The sequence below is a fragment of the Globicephala melas genome, chromosome 1 (assembly GCF_963455315.2).
Source record: "Globicephala melas chromosome 1, mGloMel1.2, whole genome shotgun sequence".
Taxonomy (NCBI): Eukaryota; Metazoa; Chordata; class Mammalia; order Artiodactyla; family Delphinidae; genus Globicephala; species Globicephala melas.
In genome coordinates, this window is record NC_083314.1 from 42,555,622 (window position 1) to 42,577,416 (window position 21,795).

The 21,795-nt window shown below is 40.7% G+C and overlaps 1 protein-coding gene across 1 annotated transcript in view; it reads left to right on the forward strand.

The window, feature by feature from the left end:
• Positions 1-18,795, forward strand: part of CENPF (centromere protein F) — a 57,849-nt gene extending 39,054 nt beyond the window's left edge. The window contains exons 12-19 of the mRNA XM_030873009.2: positions 141-2,882; positions 4,110-4,262; positions 7,363-7,539; positions 7,886-8,047; positions 10,328-10,490; positions 11,710-12,186; positions 13,627-13,805; positions 18,497-18,795. Coding sequence (XP_030728869.1) covers positions 141-2,882; positions 4,110-4,262; positions 7,363-7,539; positions 7,886-8,047; positions 10,328-10,490; positions 11,710-12,186; positions 13,627-13,805; positions 18,497-18,700 — 4,257 coding nt within the window. The 3' untranslated portion in view covers positions 18,701-18,795. The remainder of the gene's footprint in view (positions 1-140; positions 2,883-4,109; positions 4,263-7,362; positions 7,540-7,885; positions 8,048-10,327; positions 10,491-11,709; positions 12,187-13,626; positions 13,806-18,496) is intronic.
• Positions 18,796-21,795: the final 3,000 nt, after the last annotated feature.

Consider the following 21,795-nt stretch of genomic DNA (forward strand, 5'->3'; position numbering starts at 1 on the left):
AAGAATGCCCTTTGAAGAGATGTGTTTAGCAGAAGCAAGTAGCCAGTTTCTCAAAAATAATACTGTAATTCAGCCTATTTATTCTATTTTGATTCTTCTTGAAAAATAAAGTGCCTTCTCATTATATGTTACAACTACAGGCTATTCGGGGTGGAAACGATAGCTGTGACACAAGAGAATCGGAAGACTATACTTCAGAAACTAAAGAGAGGACACCAGAGCACGAAATCCATCAGATTTGTGAAAAAGATGTCCAGCAGGACCTCAGTCTAGAGATGGAGAAAATAACTAAGACGAGTGCAATCAAGCTTATAGGAGAGTGGTCCGGGGAGCAGTCCCCAGAAACCAGTCACGGGACCCCAGTGGAAGACACAACCCAGGGCTGTTCAGAATGCATTTCCGAATTGTCACTTTCTGGTCCTGACGCTTCGGTACCTATGGATTTTCTAGAGAATCAGGTAACCATTCAGAATCTCCAACTGCAGGTAAAAGAGACATCAAATGAGAATTTGAGATTACTTCATGGCATAAAGGAACGTGACCAAAAAGTTGAAAGCTTGCTAAATGAAATCAAAGAGTTAGACTCAAAACTCAATTTACAGGAAGTACAACTAACTACCAAGATTGAAGCATGTATAGAATTGGAAAAAATAGTTGAGGAACTCAAGAAAGAAAAGTCAGAGTTCAGTGAAAAATTGGAATCCTTTTCTCGTGATAACCAGAGAGTAGAAAGTTCGAGAGGCCTCACTTCTAACTTAGAAATGGGCACAGATAAATTGTCACATGAAGGTATCGAAGATGAGGTAGCCAAGGTGACCGACAACTGGAGAGAGAGATGTCTCAATGTGGAAAATGAGCTTCAGAGGATGAAAGCTGAGAGAGGTAGCACAGAGCATCACGCCCTCTCTGCAGAAGCCAACTTAGAGGTAGTTCAAACAGAGAAGCTGTTTTTAGAAAAAGACAATGAAAATAAGCAGAAAGTTATAAACTGTCTTGAGGAAGAACTCTTGGTGGTCACAAGTGAGAGAGACCAGCTTCGTGGAGAATTAGATACTTTGTCAAAAGAAAATCAAGAGCTGGATCAGATGTCTGAAAAGATGAAGGAGAAAATACAAGAGCTCGAATCTCATCAAGATGAGTATCTACATCTCCAAGAGCAGCTGCAGAGTTTGGAAAAGGACTCTCAGGCACTGTCTCTGGTAAGAAGTGAGCTGGAAAACCAAATCAGACAACTGAATAAAGAGACGAAATCACTCGTAAGGGAATCCGAGAGCCTGCAGACCAAACTGAGTGAATTGGAGCATGAAAAGCTGACCGTCACCAAGGCCTTGGAGGCTGCACTGATGGAGAAAGGCGAGGTCGCGGTGAGGCTGAGCTCAACGCAGGAGGAAGTGCACCAGCTGAGAAAAGGCATTGAGAAGCTTAGGGTCCGCATTGAGGCCGATGAAAAGAAGCAGCTCCACATCTCAGAGAAACTGAAAGAAAGCGAGCGTAGGAACGACTCGCTTCAGGATAAAGTTGAGACCCTTGAAAGGGAATTGCATATGGCAGAAGAAAACCAAGAGCTGGTGATTCTTGATGCTGAGAATTCCAAAGCAGAGGTGGAGACCCTAAAAACACAAATGGAATTGATGACTGAAAGGCTGAAAGCTTTAGATTTAGACCTTGTCACCATACGGTCCGAAAAAGAAAATCTGGTGAAACAACTACAAGAAAAACAAGGTCAGGTGTCTGAATTACACATGTTACTCTCTTCATTGAAAAATGTATTAGAAGAAAAGGAGCGAGAGAAAATACAGATGAAAGAAGAATCTAAAGCTGTGGTGGAGATACTGCAAACACAATTGAAAGAGCTAAGTGAGGAAGTAGCAGCCTTGTGTGATGACCAGGAGACCTGGAAGGCGGAAGAACAGACTCTGGACTCCCCAGTGCAGGAAGTACATCGGCTGAGAAATAACATTGGAAAGCTGAAAGTCCACCTAGATACTAATGAAAGGAAGCGACTCCACATCTTAGAAAAACTGAAGGAAAGTGAGCATCAGGCAGCTTTGCTTAAGGATACAGTTGAGAACCTTGAAAGAGAACTAGAGGTATCAGGAAAAAACCAAGAGCGTGTGATTCTTGAGGCTGAGAAGTCCAAAGCAGAGGTAGAGACCCTGAAAGCAAAAATAGAGGAGATGGCCCCAAATCTGAGAGCTTTGGAGTTAGATCTTGTCAATACAAGGTCAGAAAAAGAAGATCTGACAAAAGAATTACAAAAAGAGCAAGGTCGAGTGTCTGAATTAGAAACATTAAACTCTTCATTTGAAAATCTATTGCAAGAAAAAGAGCAAGAAAAAGAACAGATGAAAGAAGAATCTAAAGCTGTGGTGGAGATACTGCAGACACAATTGAAAGAGCTAAGTGAGGAAGTAGCAGCCTTGTGTGATGACCAGGAGACCTGGAAGGTAGAAGAACAGAGCCTGAGTAGTCAAGTAGATTCCCTTGAACGTGAGAAGGCTCAACTGCTACAGGGCCTTGACGAGGCCAAAAGTAATTACATGCTTTTGCAGTCTTCTGTGAATGGCCTCATTCAAGAAGTAGAAGATGCCAAACAGAAACTAGAGAAAAAGGATGAAGAAATCAGGATACTAAAAAATCATATTCAAGACCAAGAGCAGCTGGTCTCTAAACTGTCCCAGATGGAAGGAGAACAGCAACTTTGGGAGGAGCAAAGAACAAAACTGGAAAATCTGATGGTGGAATTGGAGCAGAAGACCCAGGTGCTGCAATCCAAAAATGACACTTTGCAGGACACCTTAGAAGCTCTGCAGAATTCTTCCAAGGATCTGGAGAAAGAGCTTCAATTGACAAAAATGGAAAAACTGTCCTTTGTTGAAAAAGTAAGTGGCTTTATCTCTGTACATTTGAATGTGTTGTCATGCGGAAGGGTCAGCCACTGTGTGAATTCTCTTTCCTTCTGGACAGCTTTTGCAGTATTGGACCAAACTTTGTAAAGGCTTTTGGGGTCTTGAACTGTGGGGACATTGAGTTGGCTCCAGCAGTGGTTGCCCTTTGCTTTGGCACACACTTCCATGGGGGCACTTGTGTGGATTGGCATGGTTTTCACTGTGGCACCTGGACAGGGCAGAAGCTTTTGGGTTGTGCATGGTTCCTTTCTCACAGTACATCAGAATAGTAGCCCCCATACCCATACCCAGTTGAGAACCACTGCTGTAGAGAGTATAACAGATATCAGTTAGAATCAGTAGGGATCCCCTTTGCTGCTGCCCTGCCTTTTTTTTGCCTTTAGGAGAAAGAACTATTAAAGATACTGATACAATTGTAACTGATAGAACCCTCGTGGCTCCCGGGGCATGTCCTGGGGATTTTGTGCTTTCAGCCCCTCTTTTGTACCTTCTCCTCGGGCAGTCTCCTGTTCTGTTAGCTGATGTTTAAAGGGGAAAATCTGCCATCTGGAAGCTCAATTATTAAAGAAAAATTAAGTTTTTGCCCTATACTTACTGACCTAGGAAAGTGATTCCTTCAAATTAAGTTTTTACTGGACAAATATTAAGAGACTGTCCAGAAAATACAATCAATCATACCTCTGTATTTTCCAAGAATTTCAAGTTTTTGTATGGCAGTTATGGGTGGAGACAGACAAACTATACCAGGCTGTTTCAATCTGATATAGGGACGAATGTAAACAATACTGCTTTCACTGGTTTTAATGAATCATAGTCATGTTTCTTGCATTTTAGCATGGCATTTGGAGAATTAGTAAGAAATCCAAGAGCTGATAGATTGTCACTGCCTCATATAATCTCTGATATTTAAGTTTAATTCAAATCTTTACTTCTATGAAGGATTTTAAGACTTGGTAATATTATCTTTCTTTGTCATTCCTTTCCTTATTGTTGTCTTTTATTAAATCTTGCAGAGAAGAAAAGGTAAGCTTACCAGTAGGTTTTGAGAATATTAGTTGAGTGGATTAGTAAAGGGAGAATTAGCTGGGTTTTATTTTATTATTGGAGGCTAAGGCGAATGTCGTGAATATGCCATATAAGAGTGATTAATTTGATCAAACAGACAACCATAAGCAGATCCTAACGAAGAGGAAATTTCAGGTAAACACAATGACTGTGAAGGAAACTGAGCTGCAGAAGGAAATGCTTGCAATGGTACAGAAAACGACGGAGCTGAAAGAAGAGTTTAGTAGGGAGAAAAACAGGCTAACTGAAGATTTAAAATTAGTGTCGGAAGAAATGAAGAGCAGAAAAGTAAGTTTCTCTGTGACAGATTCATTACACTCTGATAATTCTTGTGCACTCTCTCCTTGTTTGTTTTTGTTAAGACCTTCTGTAATGTACTAAACTTTTTTTTTAGCTTTTGAAAAGAGTAACCCAAGCTCATGTCACGATCAGACCTGCAGTAATTTTCGCCATCCAGCACTGTCATGAGCCCGGAAGGAGTCAGGCGAGGCCCCTGAACACATGAAAATACCTGTCATGGAGCCCAAATATTTTTTTCATAGAAGATGACCCTTGTAACTACATTAATGCATACCAGAAATGGATTTCATGCTGCTTTCAGCAGGCTGTTGTCCTAGCCTGCCACAGATTACAAGCCAGAACTTGCTAGAGACAAATGCACTGATCTTGCAAAGAACTAACAAAGTAACAGAAAGAAAGTCATAGTAAGATGTAAAGTTGGAGCAGTCTTGGGGTGCTATTTTAGGGCAGGTTGTGGCAGAACTATAGCGTTTGGGCTGCCACTCCCACTGCTGGTCCCCTAATAGACATTGCTGATTCATGCGCTTTCTCCTGAATCTCTTTAACACCAAGTCTTAGGTAGCAGCTACCATGCATGCAAATGGTAAACACTCCTATATTCATGAAGTCCTTGTGCAACTTCATCCCTAAGTAATTCTCAGAAAAGGACAGCAAAATATAATTGTGATTATGACCCAGAGTAATCACAAAAAGTTGAAACGATATTTGTAATGGCCTGTATAAGGAGTTGGGGAGGTTAGTGCTTTTCTTTCAATGTGGTATTTAATCTAATGAACATTGAAAAGCTTCAGCATTTAATCTCAGCAATTGGCTCATGGAATTTTCTGGCAATGCTGTGTGGAAGGAGTTCCTATGGATGATATTTGAGTCCTGCATCTGCTAAAATCTCCTTTGGTACTGAGCAGCTTGGGAGTATCCCAAGTATATTGTTATTTGTCTTTCATTTATAGGCTCTACTAAAAAGGAAAGCTAGGTGTTCAGCCTCAAGGCCATACATATGAGTTTGTTAGTCTGCAATGGCTTTATTCATTCTATAAACACGGCTAAGGTCAGAGGATAGAATGGAGGGCGATAGCTGTCCTGTGGTTCTTCCTGCACCCATAGAACTTACCATCTTGACATACAATAAATCATTAAATAGGAAGTATATCGAATAATCATAAACTGTTAAGTGCTATAAAGGAAACAAGATTCTTCACTGCAGAATATTTGGGAAGTGGAGTGTGGGGTAAGGAAGAACCTAATTTAGATGGCGTGGCCAGAGAATGTCACGTGCAAGGCAAGGAGTCAGCCACGTGGAGAACAGGGCAGACGAAGGAGCCTTCTAGGTCTAGAGAGCAGAGTGGTAGAATCTCTGAAATTAGAAAAATCTTTGTACATTTTAGAAATGGAAAGGAAGCCATTGTGTCTGGAGTCAGATGGAAAATAATAGGAAAGAAGGTTGGAGCAGTAGGAAGGCATGGTAAAGAACTAGAGTAGAATCTAAAGTGACACCAAATACATGAGCTTGGAGATTGAAGGAAACGTTTAGGGTGGATACATGAATTGGGCTAGTTCAGAATATAGGTAGTGTTTAAAAAATTATGGGAATGGTAGAAAACATAGATGGAGAAGAGAAGATGGCTCAGGGCCTAGCCCAGATGCCCTCCAGCATGTAGGGTGAGGAAGAACCAGCAAAGAAACTGAGAAGACAAGATGAGGCAAACCAGGAGTGTCATGTTCTAGAAGCCACGCATGGAGGCTGTCTCAAGTCCGAAGGAGTGGTCAGCGGCAGCACATACTTCCTGGAGGTCGAATGAGATGAGGACTGAGGAGTCCTCCTGGGATTTGCAACATGGAGCTTAACGATGCCGTGAAAAGCCATTTCAGGAGGAGCTGGGATGAAAGCAGGTTGGAGTGGGTTGAGGGTGAACGGTTGCTGAGGAAGTGGACACAGCATGTATATAAACACGTATAGAAACAGCTATTTGGGGTCAGGCACGGAGAAGCCAGATACCTCTAGGGCTGCAGTTTTGTTTTGTTTTGTTTTGTTTGCGGTACACGGGCCTCTCACTGCTGTGGCCTCTCCCGTTGCGGAGCACAGGCTCCGGACGCGCAGGCTCAGCGGCCATGGCTCACGGGCGCAGCCGCTCCACGGCATGTGGGATCCTCCTGGACTGGGGCACAAACCCGCGCCCCCTGCATCGGCAGGCGGACTCTCAACCACTGCACCACCAGGGAAGCCCTAGGGTTGCAGTTTTGATAGTCCTGCACAGTGAAGGGAGAGAAGGGCAGAAGAGTGGGGGGCCTTTGGAAGGAAATTCTTAAACTGATAGAAGATGGAATCTAAGCTGGCCAAGGAAGAAAACGTAAGTCTGGAGGGGCTTCAGTGTAAAGGTGGTGGCGATGCTGCTAATGAGGTCAAGAAATTACTGCACTAGAAGTACTTAAATAAGTGAGCCTGGGAGCCTAGGAGGGTTTGGTCCAGAGTGTTTTCGTAGCGAAGTCCAGGTTTCAGAGACTCTGTGTTCCCCGTGGATGTAACCTTGGGCTGGAGCAAAGGAAATTGCCACTGGAGGTGAAATCAACATTTAAAGTGAATACACTCATCCCTTGGTATCCACGGGGCATTGGTTCCAGGCCCTCCCCAGATTCCAAAATCCGCAGATGCTCAAGTCCCTTATATATCACCTGCACACATCCTCCGGTATTCTTTAAGTCATCTCTACATTACTTAAAATACCTAATACTACCTAAATAGTTGTAAATACAATGTTAATGCTGTGTAAAAAGTTGCTGGTACACAGCAAATTCAAGTTTGGCTTTTTGGAAATTTCTGGAATTTGTGTTTTGGAATATTTTTGTTCTGTAGTTGGTTGAATCAGTGAATGTGAAATCTGGGGAAACAGAGTGTTGACTGTACATTGCTAGGGATTTATAGCACTAATTCTCTATAGATTGTCTTGCCTGTAAACTATTACAGGCAAGACAGTACTCAGTATTTTCTAGATATAGATATATATATCCAGTACTCAGTATTTTCTAGATGTTGATATATATATCTAGGCTCTTAATTATCTTCCCATGATTTTATTATTTTTCTCATTAGAGTCAACTGGAGGAGCTCATTCTAGAAAACAGTGAACTGAAGAAGAGTTTGGATTGTGTACACAAAGACCAGACGGAAAAGCAAGGGAAGATGAGAGAAGAAATAGCTGAATATCAGCTACGGCTTCAGGAAGCTGAAAAGAAACACCAGGCTTTGCTTCTGGATATAAACAAACAGGTAAAAATGTGTGGTCTGGTGACTGGGGGAACTGGAGAGAGTGTGTTGACCATGGTGATGAGGCATTTTTTCCAAGAAGGTCAGTGTTCTGCATTATTATTATGATGTATAATCCTGTAAACATCCCATCCTATTAAGTTCCCTATCTTTCCACCAGTTACTTGCACATGTCTTATTTTATGACTTGATTTTTTTAAAAATACATTTCCGTCTTGGAGTAGAATAGTAAGGGAGTTGCAAAGACCATTTGAAATGGTCCCCGGATCAGCAGTTTTCTTTTTTGTTTGTTTTCTTTACAATATTTTCACCTGAGCCTCCTGGTTAAAGTAACATTTTTCTGCCCTAGTATGAAATGGAAATCCAGACATATCGAGAGAAATTAACTTCTAAGGAAGAATGTCTCAGCTCCCAGAAGGTGGAGATAGACCTCTTAAAGTCCAGTAAAGAAGAACTCAATAATTCTCTGAAAGTGACCACTGAGATTTTAGAAGAATTGAAGAAAACCAAGGTATGTTCATTTATCATTACTTCATGACTTAGAATGGTTCATACGTCTAACAGTGGTTTTAACAGTATGAAATTAAGTGCTTTCATTTTAATTTTCATGAAAAAAGTTTTTTGTAATCATAAATAATACCATTCATCACTTGTCTGCTGAGTTGTTTTTAAAAATTAGAGGATAGCCTGCAGTTCCATAGCTTGAATAAACTTCATTCATTGCTCAGTGAATCCTTTCAGAGTAGAGGATGTCAGAGACTTCTTGAGATGGATATGAAGAGCAAGCCAATAACAGATCAGGGCAGGCCCCTCCAGGTGTGGATAATAATAATTTGGTGGTGAAAGTCTTGCATGACTGGTCTTCAGGTTCACTGCTGTCACCAAACCCACTTTACCATGGCTTATGGGGAGATCAAGCACTTGGTCAGGTACACGTATGTCTATGTTCTCCTTTTCTTTTCCATGCAAGGACCATAAAACTTTTTTCTTTATAAAAAAAAAGGAGGTGAGCCCTCATCTCAGTATTGTGAGACTGTAGAAGGTGCTACAGCAATTCTACCTGGAGAGGGAGGCTGTTTTGATACCCACAAAATTCTCTTCATAAAACGAATACCATCCAGAATGTACAATATGAACCTGGAAAATAAATATTTTTCAGTAAAGGTCAGAAAACTAGGTATAGATTTCTTATGTTTACAGCTCTTATACAATGATCAAGGTGAAGGAAATATACCAGTAAAATACAAACTAAGTGCAAAATAACATTAATGATCAATAATGTCCTGTTGCTACAAAATGAGAGATGTTAGGTTTAATAACAAGACAGAAGTAGCTTCAGGTCTAAGTTTTAATTTACTCACTTTCTCCTTTTTTTAATCTTCGACAGTTGTACTGTGGGGAATGTCTATTTATATATATGCCGTGCACAAAATGGTACATTGTTAGTTGAGTCTATACAAATCTTATATAATTTTAATGAAGTAGAAGTTGATAAGCATTGCTTTATTTATTTATTTATTTATTTTGGCTGCGCTGGGTCTTAGTTATGGCATGTGGGATCTTTGTGGCAACATGCAAGATCTTTAGGTGTGGCATGTGGACTTCTTAGTTGCGGCATGTGGGCTTCTTAGTTGTGGCATGCATGTGGAATCTAGTTCCCTGACCAGGGATCGAACCCAGGCCCCCTGCATTGGGAGCGTGGAGGGCTACCCACTGGACCACCAGGGAAGTCCCAGCATTGTTGAAACTGAATTAAATCTATCTCTAATCCAATTACTGTTGGAATCAGAAATAGAAAGTTCTGAAAGTGCAGATTTACTGCAACATTGCTAATAAATTATTTCAAGGTGAAATGTGCGAAGAATGAAATCTACTTGTAACATGAATGCGATGCTCAGGTTCTTTTTTTTTTTTTTTTTAATAGTTTGGTCTGCCTTTATATGTTCATGATCTCTTATCAGAAACTCTTAGAGCTAGATTGTTTTACAATTCTGCATTTCTTAGATATTGCGTAATACAATGCATATGCCACATATTACATAATGTCCCATCAGAATCTTGGGGTAATACTTCATAATCAAATTCATATTTCTACAGCAAAATGTATGAATATTTTTACAAGGTGGGATAAATAAAGGAATAAATTCCTTCATATCTGTTCAAGTCAAGTTTTGCCTAGAAATCATTTTCAGAGCTTTTTTTTTTGATTTTGCAATTGTGCTTAAGGAACTGTGAACATGTTCTACTGAGAAGTGCTTGATGACATAATTCTGCCACCATTCTATTCACTTTTTGTTTGAGCTGCTATAAAATTTAAATTTGTATTGTAAACCATAATATCATTTGGCCTTAAATTTGTGTTGTGAGCCGTAGTATCACTTGGTGTGACGAAACAAATGCCATCTTAGGTATTGAAATTGTGCAACAGCACAGATCACAAAAGGGAACAATTCTGTCATCTAGAGTGTTTGGCCTACCAAGAATATGTGCACGGACCCTTGGCCCCTACCTCCCGGTGTGATTCCTATTGGATAAACACAGACATAGTGGGCTACTTAATAGGACATTATATTAAGAACTGTGACTGATGCTTGCTGATACTAAGAAAGGGAGTGACAAAACCACAGTGTCTACTGGGGGGACTTAGGACACTGAGCAGAGAAGATGAATTGTTTTGAAAATAATAGTTCTTAAATTTACAGCATATGATTCTTAATTATATCTTATTATTTTTCCATATGCTTATGAAAAGCAATTCAAGGTTTTAAGTGGAATTACTTCTGTTTTGTAGATGGAAAATCTAAAATATGCAGATAAGTTGAAGAAGGAAAACGATCGTGCCCAGGGGAAAATAAAGTTGTTGATCAAATCCTGTAAACAGCTGGAAGAAGAAAAGGAGACGTTGCAGAAAGAGGTATCTCGTCTTGAAGCTGCGCAAGAGAAACAGAAAGCAGGTCGGTGTTAACTGGGTACATCAGTGAACCTAGACTGTTTTCCACTAGTGAATCATACACTTACGGTGTGTCTGCATGGGAAGTGTCGTTAGTGCTCTGTTCTATGACTGCATGCTGATTTTCAGCAGTTAGCCGTTTTCAGCATTTTCCAATTTCAGAATTTTGTGCTTAGCTTGGAGTCATTAATAGGATTCAGAATGAAGCCTGCATTTTCAAAACAGAATTATTGCATCTTCTGTTCTATAAAACATACAAAAAACTGGTAGCCCTTTCTGCTAATGAGCCTTTCCAAGAAGCATTTTTCATGTGGATGTCCATGATGTAGTTCTAATGTAAAGGAACACTGGCATGTGAGCTGGCATTGGTAATTTATAAACAGCTGATTCTGGTTGTCCTTGGCCCATCCTGGTGGGTCAACTAAATGGAAGGGTTGGGGGCTATATTTTTGGGTATGGAGGTGAAATAAAAAAGAAATGACAACTCTTCCTGCCACTTTTCTCCACGTATGCCCCCAGAATGGAATGCTTTTTCTGTGTGGATAGATGATGGCAAGCATAGTAGAAGTGCCTCTTTTGGACCATACATAAATTGGCACGGGTGGGAGGTCAACAGTCTTGCCTCCTGAGAAGAGTACTCAGAATGGATTGGGGCTCCAGGGAGTGTCTCTAATGGAATCAGTGCCAACCAGGCAGCTATAAGTTACTGAGACCTCTTCCCTTATAGTATCCCTCAAGCCCTTGTCCATCAGATCCTCCATTGCCTCCAAATGGTTTTCAGAACTTCTTTGGCCTTGTCTCGTCACTGGCCATTTCCTATCTCCCAAAGCCATTACAGCAGTGACTTTATATTCTCTTTCGACTTTTACTGTTCATTCCTTTACAATAGAAAGGACGGACGGGAAAATCGGGGATGTAATAAATTAATTCATTTGATGTCATATGATAACTACAAAAGGTTTGATGGATTGGCTGAAATATGAGTTTGAGATTTTGGTGGGTTATGTTTAAGCTATCCCAATAAGTATGTAACTCACTAGAGTATGTATGTTGATATGATCCCTCCCAAACAAGAACTATAAGAACATATACAGATAGACCTTCTGCCACTCTTCCCAAAAATAAAAATCAAGAAGCAAGTCTAAGGTTATCTGCTTGCTGATGCCCAGTGTTAATCAGAGAAGCGTCAAGTTACAAATGATGTGTCGCTTTATTTTTGACAGGTACTGTTGTGGATGCTAATGTTGATGAATTAATGACCGAGATGAAAGAACTGAAAGAAACCCTTGAAGAAAAAACCAAGGAGGCAGACGAATACCTGGATAAATACTGTTCCCTGCTTATAAGCCATGAGAAATTAGAGAAAGCCAAAGAGATGTTAGAAACACAGGTTGCCTGTCTGAGTTCACAACAATCTAAACTTAATCTTCGAAGTTCTCCTTCGCTGAATTCAGTTGTTCCAGGACCATCCCCAGTCCCTTCTGCTACTGAAAAGAAGTTATCATCTGGCCAAAATAAAGCTTCAGGCAAGAGGCAAAGGTCCGGTGGGATTCGGGAGGATGGGGGAGAAACCACACCTTCTACACCAGAGAAATTTTCTAAAAAAAGCAGGAAAGCAGTCAAAAGTGGTATTCACCCTGCAGAGGATGCAGAAGACGCTGAGCCTGAGCCAGAGGGACTTCCAGAAGTTGTAAAGAAAGGTACTCATAATTCAAAAAGGATTTGTGTTCTTTTGAAAGTGCTCATAAAAATTCACATACAAAAAGACAGAAGCATTTATTTTTTAGGTTATTGCGTAACAGTACTCGTTGACCTTCAGAAGCAATAGTCCACTGTTAAATTGGTAAGGCATATACTTTCTTTTCTGTCATGAGAGAATGGCTAAGATCTAATTACTCATGTCACAGTATCAAAAGTACTAGGAGATTTGAAAAATGGCTGTCAAAAACCTGTTTAGAAAGAGGCATTTCTGTGTTGAAAAATCCCCAAGTCAAAGACACCCTTCGAGCTTTCCCACCTTCAGTCCTGTGTGACCCCCAGGTAGTGGGTGAGCTAGAGGATGGGCCTGATGATGCTGGACCCCTGGCTGAAGCCAGTTACCACTTTTTTTTTTTTAAAACCCACTGGTGCTCCAAGTGCGGCCCAGAGATTGGGGCCAGTCTAGGAACTTTTGTTACTGCTCCATGATCAAAACAATGTATAGAAATCAAGAGTAAGAGTTTGAAATTTTCATAGCCCTTTGCTATTGTTGCAACATTCAAGCACATAATCAGTTCTCTATTAGATTCATTCTTATTGTACTATACAAAAGTATCATTCCACAGCAGATGGGAAATTACTTCCCACCCCTCCCCCGCAAAATATCAAAACCAATTTTTTGCCGTAGATAGTTTGAGAAGCACTGCTCTGAGTAACTCTAGGCTTTAGGAAATCTAACCCCTAAATAGTTAGCTATCTCTTTCTCGTTTCTGTTTTTTATTTGTAGTTAAAGGGTTAAAAACAAAGCAAAACCACATGCTGCTGTAGTTACTGTAGTTACTTTAATGCTGTGTGTGACATGCTTTCTTTAAGTATCCTTGGCATTGCCCTTCACCTCTCAGTCATCACAGGTCCTGTCAGTTCCCTCTGTGGAAGGAGATGATGAGTGCAGAGCAAGGTCAAATCTCTCCTCCCACATAGTTTTTCTGCCTGAGAGTAATTACCTCAAGTAGCTGCTACCATTTCACATTTTCCTCCTTTCAACAAGAGCAGACCTTTTCTTTTATCTCTTTCCTTTCCATTTCACCCATTGTTTCCTCCTCTAATCCAAATCTTACAGGAAGGCCTGCTGGTGTGTTCTTCTTAGAAAAGTGCGAGTTAAGACATCCACATAAAAGAAGCAGGAAAAATTTTTTCTGTTTAATGTTATTTTCCCCATGTGGTTTCTTACGTTTCTAATAAGAAAAAAACCTGTTAGTGATTTATTCAATTTGATGACTCCAGGGTAACTATGAATAAAGTGTGTCCATTGTCCACTGTGGCTAGGAGAAAGTGTTTTCGGAGGCACCCTTATCCTTGTTCAAACTTTACCTAGTGAGTGGTACTCCCACCGTAGATAGAATTGGAGCCAGCAGTGTTGACAGGCAGCTTTTTGCCTTTAGGGTTTGCCGACATCCCAACAGGAAAGACTAGCCCATACATCCTGCGGAGAACAACCATGGTGACAAGGACCAGCCCCCGCCTTGCTGCACAGAAGTTAGCACCATCCCCACTAAGTCTCGACAAAGAAAATCTCGCTGAGACCTCCAAACCAACAGCTGGTGGCAGCAGATCACAAAAGGTAAACTACTGTGAACATGTATCTGCTGTTTGAAATCCAGGAAATGACAGCGTTATCTGGGCAAGGGTTTGGCACTGCGCCCTCTGACTCAGGAGCTCTTCAAAGTCTGACCTTCCCCCTGGGGTATAAAGAAGTCAGTAGCGAGGAAAGTAGCGAGCAGATGCGAGGATAAACATCACATTACCCTGCCACACAATCTTGTCCTTGACCCAGCGGGCCACTTATAAATTGTTTGGCGGGAATTGGCGTTGTTAGATCAGAGCTCAGAGGGTCTGTAAGAAAGTTTCGGGCAGTACCACTGAAGGATTTGGCATGGGTACTGGTCATTGCTTGCTTCACAGTTTTCCCTCTCACCCATCTGCCCCCCAGCTGCTGACTCTTTGTGTTTCATTATTCCTTTACTTTCTACAGAAAGCATATATTTCAGTAGATATCTGGAGAAAGTAGCTCTGTTTATGGATGTCTCTAGTTTGATTGTTGAGGGTAGGGAGGGCTGGGATCTTAGGGACCTCTCTGCACCTTGCAAACAGCCCAGTCACCTTATTTAAAGCATAGAGGATATTTGCTTCACAGATCTTTGTCCCATTACAATAATCCATACCAGCATCTACCACTTATGTATGCAAAGTATATGTACTTTATGGAACTCAAGTTTTATTTTCTTATTTTATTGTACTCTCCTAGTAAGTAGTATTATAAAAGGAGGAAGAAAGTAAGACTTACGAAGATTGAACCTGCCCAGACTTAACACCTACTCTCTCTCTCAGCTCCAGTCTTGATCTTTTCCCATTGTTTCTCAAACTAGGGATTGCAGGAATCTTGTTGGAAGTTTCTAGAGTGGCTCACAGATTTTTTTTTTTTTTAATGTCGTGATTTTACTTTGATTGCTTACTTGTCAGAGTCTAAGTATTCAATGATTACCTTGAACCGGCCAACAAAGCTTTGAAAGCATAGTAACCCTATTTGTGTAATGTAGTAATTCTTAAGTGGGCAGGCATGCTCCTCAGTAGGATTTTAGACACCAAATACAAAGACACTGGTGATTAGTTGCATCAAAGCAAGAACATATATGCACATGTTTGCTATGTTGATGTATAAGGGCTTTAAGGATTAAGGAATTTATGCCTACTATTAAGTTTGTTCATAACTTACATTATAATAAAAATTTGATTAACTCAGGAGTGAGGAAGAAGGGTCTGAGGTTTTCTTTCACTTATTAAAATGGGCCCATTCATGACTTGTATTAGAAATATTCTACTGTGTTGTGCAAATTTCTTCCCCATCCCCACCCCTCCACCCACCTTTTTATCTTTTTTTTTCTTTTTCCTCACTCACTCACTCACTCACATTTGGATTTAACTCTTGGATGTTGGTAGCAATAGAATACTGAAGAGTGCACTGGAGTAGGTCCTGACTTTCCAAGGGACAATAAGAACAGCTTCTTTTCCATAAAGTAACTAGCACCTTTAAAGAGTGAAGCTTCCAGGTTTGACTAAAGCTATTAACCACAAGCTAATTCTTGAAATGAAGTATTTGGCTCTTTTAAAACAGGAAATCATGATACATAGGTAGTACCCTGTATGTCCTGCTATTTCATGGCAGCTCACTTTACTGTAACTACTCGCCTAAATATCTGCCTTCTGAGTTCCAGTATGACTTCTGCGATGTTCCTGGTTATGTTTACAGTTTACCTGTGTCCTCATGTCTAGTAGAGATATTTGTTGAATGAATGGAGCTGTGAATGTTCTGAAGTGATTGCAATAATAGATGTTTAAAGGTGTGTTAGGAAATCACCTCATGAAATCATCATATGGGTCATTTTTCCCTTCTTTTATGAGGAATTGATGTTATTTAAAGCAGTTTCCATGTGGAGTTTAGACTTACTATCTAAGAAAGAGAGCTTTGCACGCTAGGGGGCCTGCTCTCCACGCTGCTGTCGCATCTGCTGAGGACAGAGCAATAATCATGGTTGCCTGCAGACTTGTGTGCTTGCTTTAGCTACAGGCTGCAGTAGGCACCAGTGGTTATGAATTGCTAAGCAATTTTGTGCACTTGTGCACATGAATGGAGGGTGGTTCCTCTTGAAAGAAGATTATAGGGGACTTCATGATTAGATGTAAGCCTTTGAAACCCGGCCTATTGATTTTTTTTTAATATATATAAATTTATTTATTTTATTTATTTTTGGCTGTGTTGGGTCTTCGTTGCTGCATGCGGGCTTTCTCTAGTTGCGGTGAGTGGGGGCTACTCTTTGTTGCGGTGCGCAGGCTTCTCATTGCGGTGGCTTCTCTTGCTGTGGAGCATGGGCTCTAGGTGCATGGGCTTCAGTAGTTGCGGCACGTGGGCTCAGTAGTTGTGGCTCATGGGCTCTAGAGCACAGGCTCAGTAGTTGTGGTGTATAGGCTTCGTTGCTCCGCGGCGTGTGGGATCTTCCTGGACCAGGGATCGAACCTGTGCCCCCTGCGTTGGCAGGCGGATTCTCAACCACTGCGCCACCAGAGAAGCCCCAGCCTATTGATTTTTAATTTAATTCAGCATTTTCTGAATCACCTTATAAAATGCTTGCCTCATCTGTTGAGCATATTTCATCATTCAGTTTGAAAAAAGAGAGAGCAAGGTGTCGTTTCCTAAAGCAGTTGCTTAGAAACTTGGGATTATGAGCCTTTGCCTGAAGTCACTGGCTGAGTGTTGAGAGATTTCCTAGATCGTTTAATGGAACCTTTAGTGACATCTGACAAGTTCAAAGGGGAACATGGGTAAAATGCGGATTAGGTGAGGATCACTCTCTGTTATGTCTCTGGGATGAATAAGCCCAGAGCTCCCAGTTTGCTGGGAACAAGGGAGTTGTGATTGTGTGTAAACTTGATCTGAATCTAGGGTTGGTAGTCAGCTCCAGAGGACCGTCCACTAATTGTAGAAGATGATGGTGAGGCCGTCACCACAGAGTCGGTCAGCAGTTTCGTGGGGTCTTAGCTATTTTTCCTACTAATGAGATTCATTTCCAATGAGCCATTTGCATACCTGCCCTCTCCCCACTGTGGCTGCAGACACAGTTTGTAAGACAGGGTATGGGTGCACTTAATAGCTTAAGTACCTGGTAAGTCCGACCTCACCTAGTTATGGGTGAGTCTGAGGCTAACTAACCAACATGAAGATCAAATCCATAGTGTAAACTCTGATCACCGGCTACAGTTTCGTCAATTCAGAATCAAAGAAATTGAGTCTAGAGGGGGGAGGCCAAAGGGTGGGCTTTGGCTATTTAATTGGGTTTCAGGAATTGAGTAGCTTAAATTCTCTTTCCCCAGCTTGATCTCTCCATCCCCCTGCTTTTAATGGTGAATCTAAAGGTTTGATTCTCCTGCAGCTGTTGGGTTCAAGGGAAGTGTGTTTTTGTATCACTTTCTACTTTAAAAAAAAAAGAGGAAAAGAAAAAGGAGTGCCAGTAAAACTCTGGGTTTTTTTCCTTCAACTTTCCATGGACAGTAATTTTCCATTAAGTCCTAATCCTTAAAGGCTGCTCCTTTTAAGTGTCCTGCACATCCTCTGAGGTAGAGGCAAGCTTTCCAGGGATCTGATCTGTCGGCCAGATTTACTATGTTTTCTGTAATGAAGAGTATTTAGCTGCCTTTTAAGACCACGTACTTCCTGTGGAAAGAATATAAACGGGGAAATAATTTCCATTCTTTCTTCTTACTGCTTCAGAAGGAGGTCACCGGCAGTCCGTTGCACAGGGAGTGACGTGTCCCATAGCCGCTTATCAGGCTTGGTCCTGAGCACGTTTGTGCTGAGCACCCTTGTTAAGAGTCCTTCCTCTTTCTCTTTTACAAATCTTCCTACCTGAATTGTCTACTCTTGCCTTTCACTTTGGTTAAGTGACGTTTTTCCTGTGCTTCGTCTGTCGTGCTCTTCTTTCTCTTTCCCGACCCCATATCTTTCTTCGCTACCATGGAAACCTCAAAAATATCTCGACTTTACCAGCTACCCTGCCCTTTCATCTACTTCTTAAAGTCTCGCATTTTTGAGATTCCCTCTTTCTCTTAAAAGGCAGGACATCAGAAAGGGAATTTACTTTTTTCTGGACTTTATTATTAGATAGCTGCCCTTCTGCCATAAACCAAATATGGGAATAAAACAACAATGTAAGGGGAATGATTAAAATGCTGGTATGTGAGGAAGAGGTTCTAGGTCTTTTAAATGTTGTAAGTAAAGCTTCCACTCTATGAAGGTGGTATTACTCATTTGTAATATGTTCATTTGAATGACAGCAGGGGCTCAGTTAAGATAAATGGAAGCTGCTTTGGGTTCTTATTTAGGCAAATATTGAATGTTTGCCAGGTAGGCATATTCTGGGCACTATCCATGCAAAGGTAAAGAGGACATAGTCTTTGCCCTCAAAGAGCGTACCTTCTGACCTGAGAATGTCACACTGGCCTTGGGAGTGAGTTTGCGGCCGTCAGAGGTGTCAAGGGAAGCTTGCAAGGCGGCTGGCTGGTCAGAGGTTGTGTCCGACTCTTTTCTCTAGCTTCTCTGTTAGATGGGGGCCTGTTTTTGGGGAAGAAGAAATAGTAAAACTGTGTACAACTCCTAGAAGAAGAATTTAACTTCAAATTTGGTGATCTAAGTGCTTGATTTTTCATGTTGTAGAAATGTGAATGTGATTTAAACCTCTAACAATGACGCTTGTGTTGCAGGTCAAGGTTACTGAACAGAGCCCAGTGGATTCAGGCACTGCCCTCCGAGAACCCATCACCAGATCTCTCTCCATCAGTAACCTTCCTGAGAGAAGTTCGGCTGACAGCCCCAGGGAGGGCCTGAGGGCCAAGCAAGGCCGGCTGGCTCCCAGCCCAGAAGCTGGCCCCGAGTCCAAGGGCAGTGAGAACTGTAGGGTCCAGTAGCAGAGCCCTTGTGTGTCAGCACCCCTGGAAGGTGGCTGTAGTTGAATAGAAGGCAGTGTGTCTGTGGGGTTTTTCTTTATTCAAGGAGCACATTATCAGAGGGAAGAAAACAATTCCTTATAAATCTAAATATGTTGGACTCTTTAGATCTCCCCTGTATAACAGTTAGAAAAGTTTGGAAGCACTGATTACCTCTTCATTGATATTCCTCTTCTGTAATGTATAATAGTCCTGTATAAAGCTTTTTGGTAATGTTAACACAAATGGCAAGCACTATATAACAACTCCTGTTTTTATATGGATTTTTACACTAAAAAATTGCAAAACATTTTTTACTTGCAACAAACAGCTCCTAGGAAAATGTAAACTTGCTTTATGGTATTTCCTTGGTATAGTGTTAAGCATAAAATAATTTTAGATCAAGAATTTCTTTGAGTTGAGTAAAACAAAAGAAAACAATGTTATATGTGTTCAAGGAAAACATGCGCACAAATACATATGTGGGTGTGTCCCTCCTCTTCCAATGTGTTCTCTAAATCTTGGCTTATATAACCTGTACATATTTGTGTGTGGGGTAGTGGGAGTTGTGTGTTGATTTCCAATTAGCCTGGTTGCAGACTCCTCAGAGGTGTAGCATATCGAGTTTTCTGTCATTGTGCTGTTTCTGTTGAAGACCAATTTGTTGTAGTATTTTGGTATGCATTCTGATAAATGGTGATCTTCTATTAAAATATGGCATATTTTCTATTAAAAATTCACCTTTGTTTTCTGTAAAAATGATTCCTAAATATAAATATACTATGAACTTTGGTACCATTTCTTGCTAACTTCACCAGCCTCTTATAATAGTAAAAATGTTTTAACAACCGATATTACTATATTTAGTGAATGTATTCAGTTATATTAAAAGACGTGATTTGGAATATGGGTCATGAAGATTATGTAGGCATATAATATGTCCAGCCAGCGCTTAGCACATTGTGTGTACCCATTAAATCCCATCAGCAAGGATACAAGTATGTGATATTTTCCAGCTCATTTACGGATGACAGGGTTTTGAAAATATGCAGACATTATGAGCCATATCAATTCCAAAAACTTTGGAACAAGTCCTTGTGTCCTTGAATCGGGGTAAAGATGTTTTCCAGGACATGAGCTAGTAAAAGATAATTTGCTCTTGACTTCCAGTTCAGATTGATGTGTAAACCTTGACAAATACTATCATTTATATTTTAAAATTGTCCTTTGCCAGATGGCCTCTATGGTTGGATAATGCTTCAATAATATTAAGCTACTTAGTATTCATCCACTGAGAGTGGTATCCTGACTTTCCTCCTGTTTTTTCTGTTGCTCGAGGTTGTGGTCTGGTGCAATATCCTTATCATAAATCATCCCAAGGCTGCCATGTGCTCAAGGGCATGGCCCAGAGTAGACATTGCTGGGATCAGGCCATCAGCTTTATTGGCTGTCTCCAGTTTTTGGAAGATTCCACTCAATAGGTCTGGCTGGGCGGTTTGGTGAGTCCTTGAAAGCATCTTCATCTTTTCCTAGGTGAACTGTAGTTGCTGTTCCTTGTTATAGGAAGTACTCAGCATGCCTTCCATTTTCAGAATTGTAGAGAATTGTTCACAGTCTTATAAATGGACAGCAAGGACATTAAATATTCTTTTCCTTGAGCTAATAATACTTGTTACCCTAGGAGCTGAACTGCATATAGGATGAAAACTAAATACAGTACAGTCCCAACTACTGAAGTACCTAATAAGCCAGGTGAGTCACAAATAAGATCCCAGCTGAAATATCATGTGGGGAAATAACCAAGTCCAGAGATCTAGGGATTTGATTCTCATCTGTTCAAAGAGGGGCTTGGTTGAGATGATTTTTCCCTCTTGAATATTCTTTAGGAATTGAGATGGCCCTTTGTGTTATTGGGAGTTATCAGGAGTCCAAAGGGACTATGCTCTCCCTCCCACTTCTACTCACATAAGCTGCCTTCCCTTTAGAGGAAGGGGCTTCACGCTAAGTTCACTGACTAGAGAGAACACTGAGGGAATAGAACTTGGGTAGCTTCAGAAGAACCAGGCCGTTTGTTCTAATTAGAAAAGACTGAGGACCTGAAACTAGCATCCTACCTCCAGGTAGAGCTATGTATCTAATGGCACTATTCACATGAGCTATGGCTCAGCTACTTAAAACACAGTGTGGAAAATTATAGTCATTTCGCATGTTTGCTCAAACCTTACACCTTTGTGAGGTAGACATTAGGATCTCCATTTCATAGGCTAACATTAGTAAGAGACACGGAGCTTCTGACTCATGTCTGGAGAGAGCTTGTTAATAATAACAGTGTGTCTCACAACAAGCTTGCAAAACGGGGATTATACTTATTGGATAAAAGATGATGTAGGCTCAGAGGGTTGAAGTATTTCAACCATGGTGTTCGTGAACATAGAGCCCACTCTATTTCTTGTTTATATTGTGCCTCTCTAGGAGCAGTCTGTTCCAGAATAATTCTGATAGCACAAATATTCCTGTGATAGAAGTAGCTTTTCCACTCTGTGCAATGGAGATGTCCTTTATCTAGGATGATGGCATCTGACTTGTGTTACCTTCTATTGAATTTTCAAAACCATAAAATGAGACAAGCTATAAATTTCAACTTCTAAAAATTGTAACTACTAACTCAGTGCATAAGCACTATTTATTTAAATAAAAGCAAATCTTTTTAAAGAGTCTGTTGGAAAACTTGAAAAATCTAAGGATTTGTAAGGCTTTGAATATGCAAGTTTAGTATAATGTAGACGTTAAAAGTCAGGTGTCAGAATGCCTGGGCTCCCCAAGTGACCTTGGGCCAAGTTTGACCTTCACTATGCCCCAGTTTCTTCTGGTAGAATTGGGAATAATAATAATACTCCTGACGTTGTCATGATAATTAAATTAATCGGTTACTATTTAACTATACATAGGATTTTGCACTCTTGGTTATTCTGTATACATATAATTAGAAAATTTTTTAAATTGCAGTTTACAATTGTTAGATAAATCTTTTCATCCAACACTACACATTAATTTCAGATGAAGTTCTGTCCTACAAA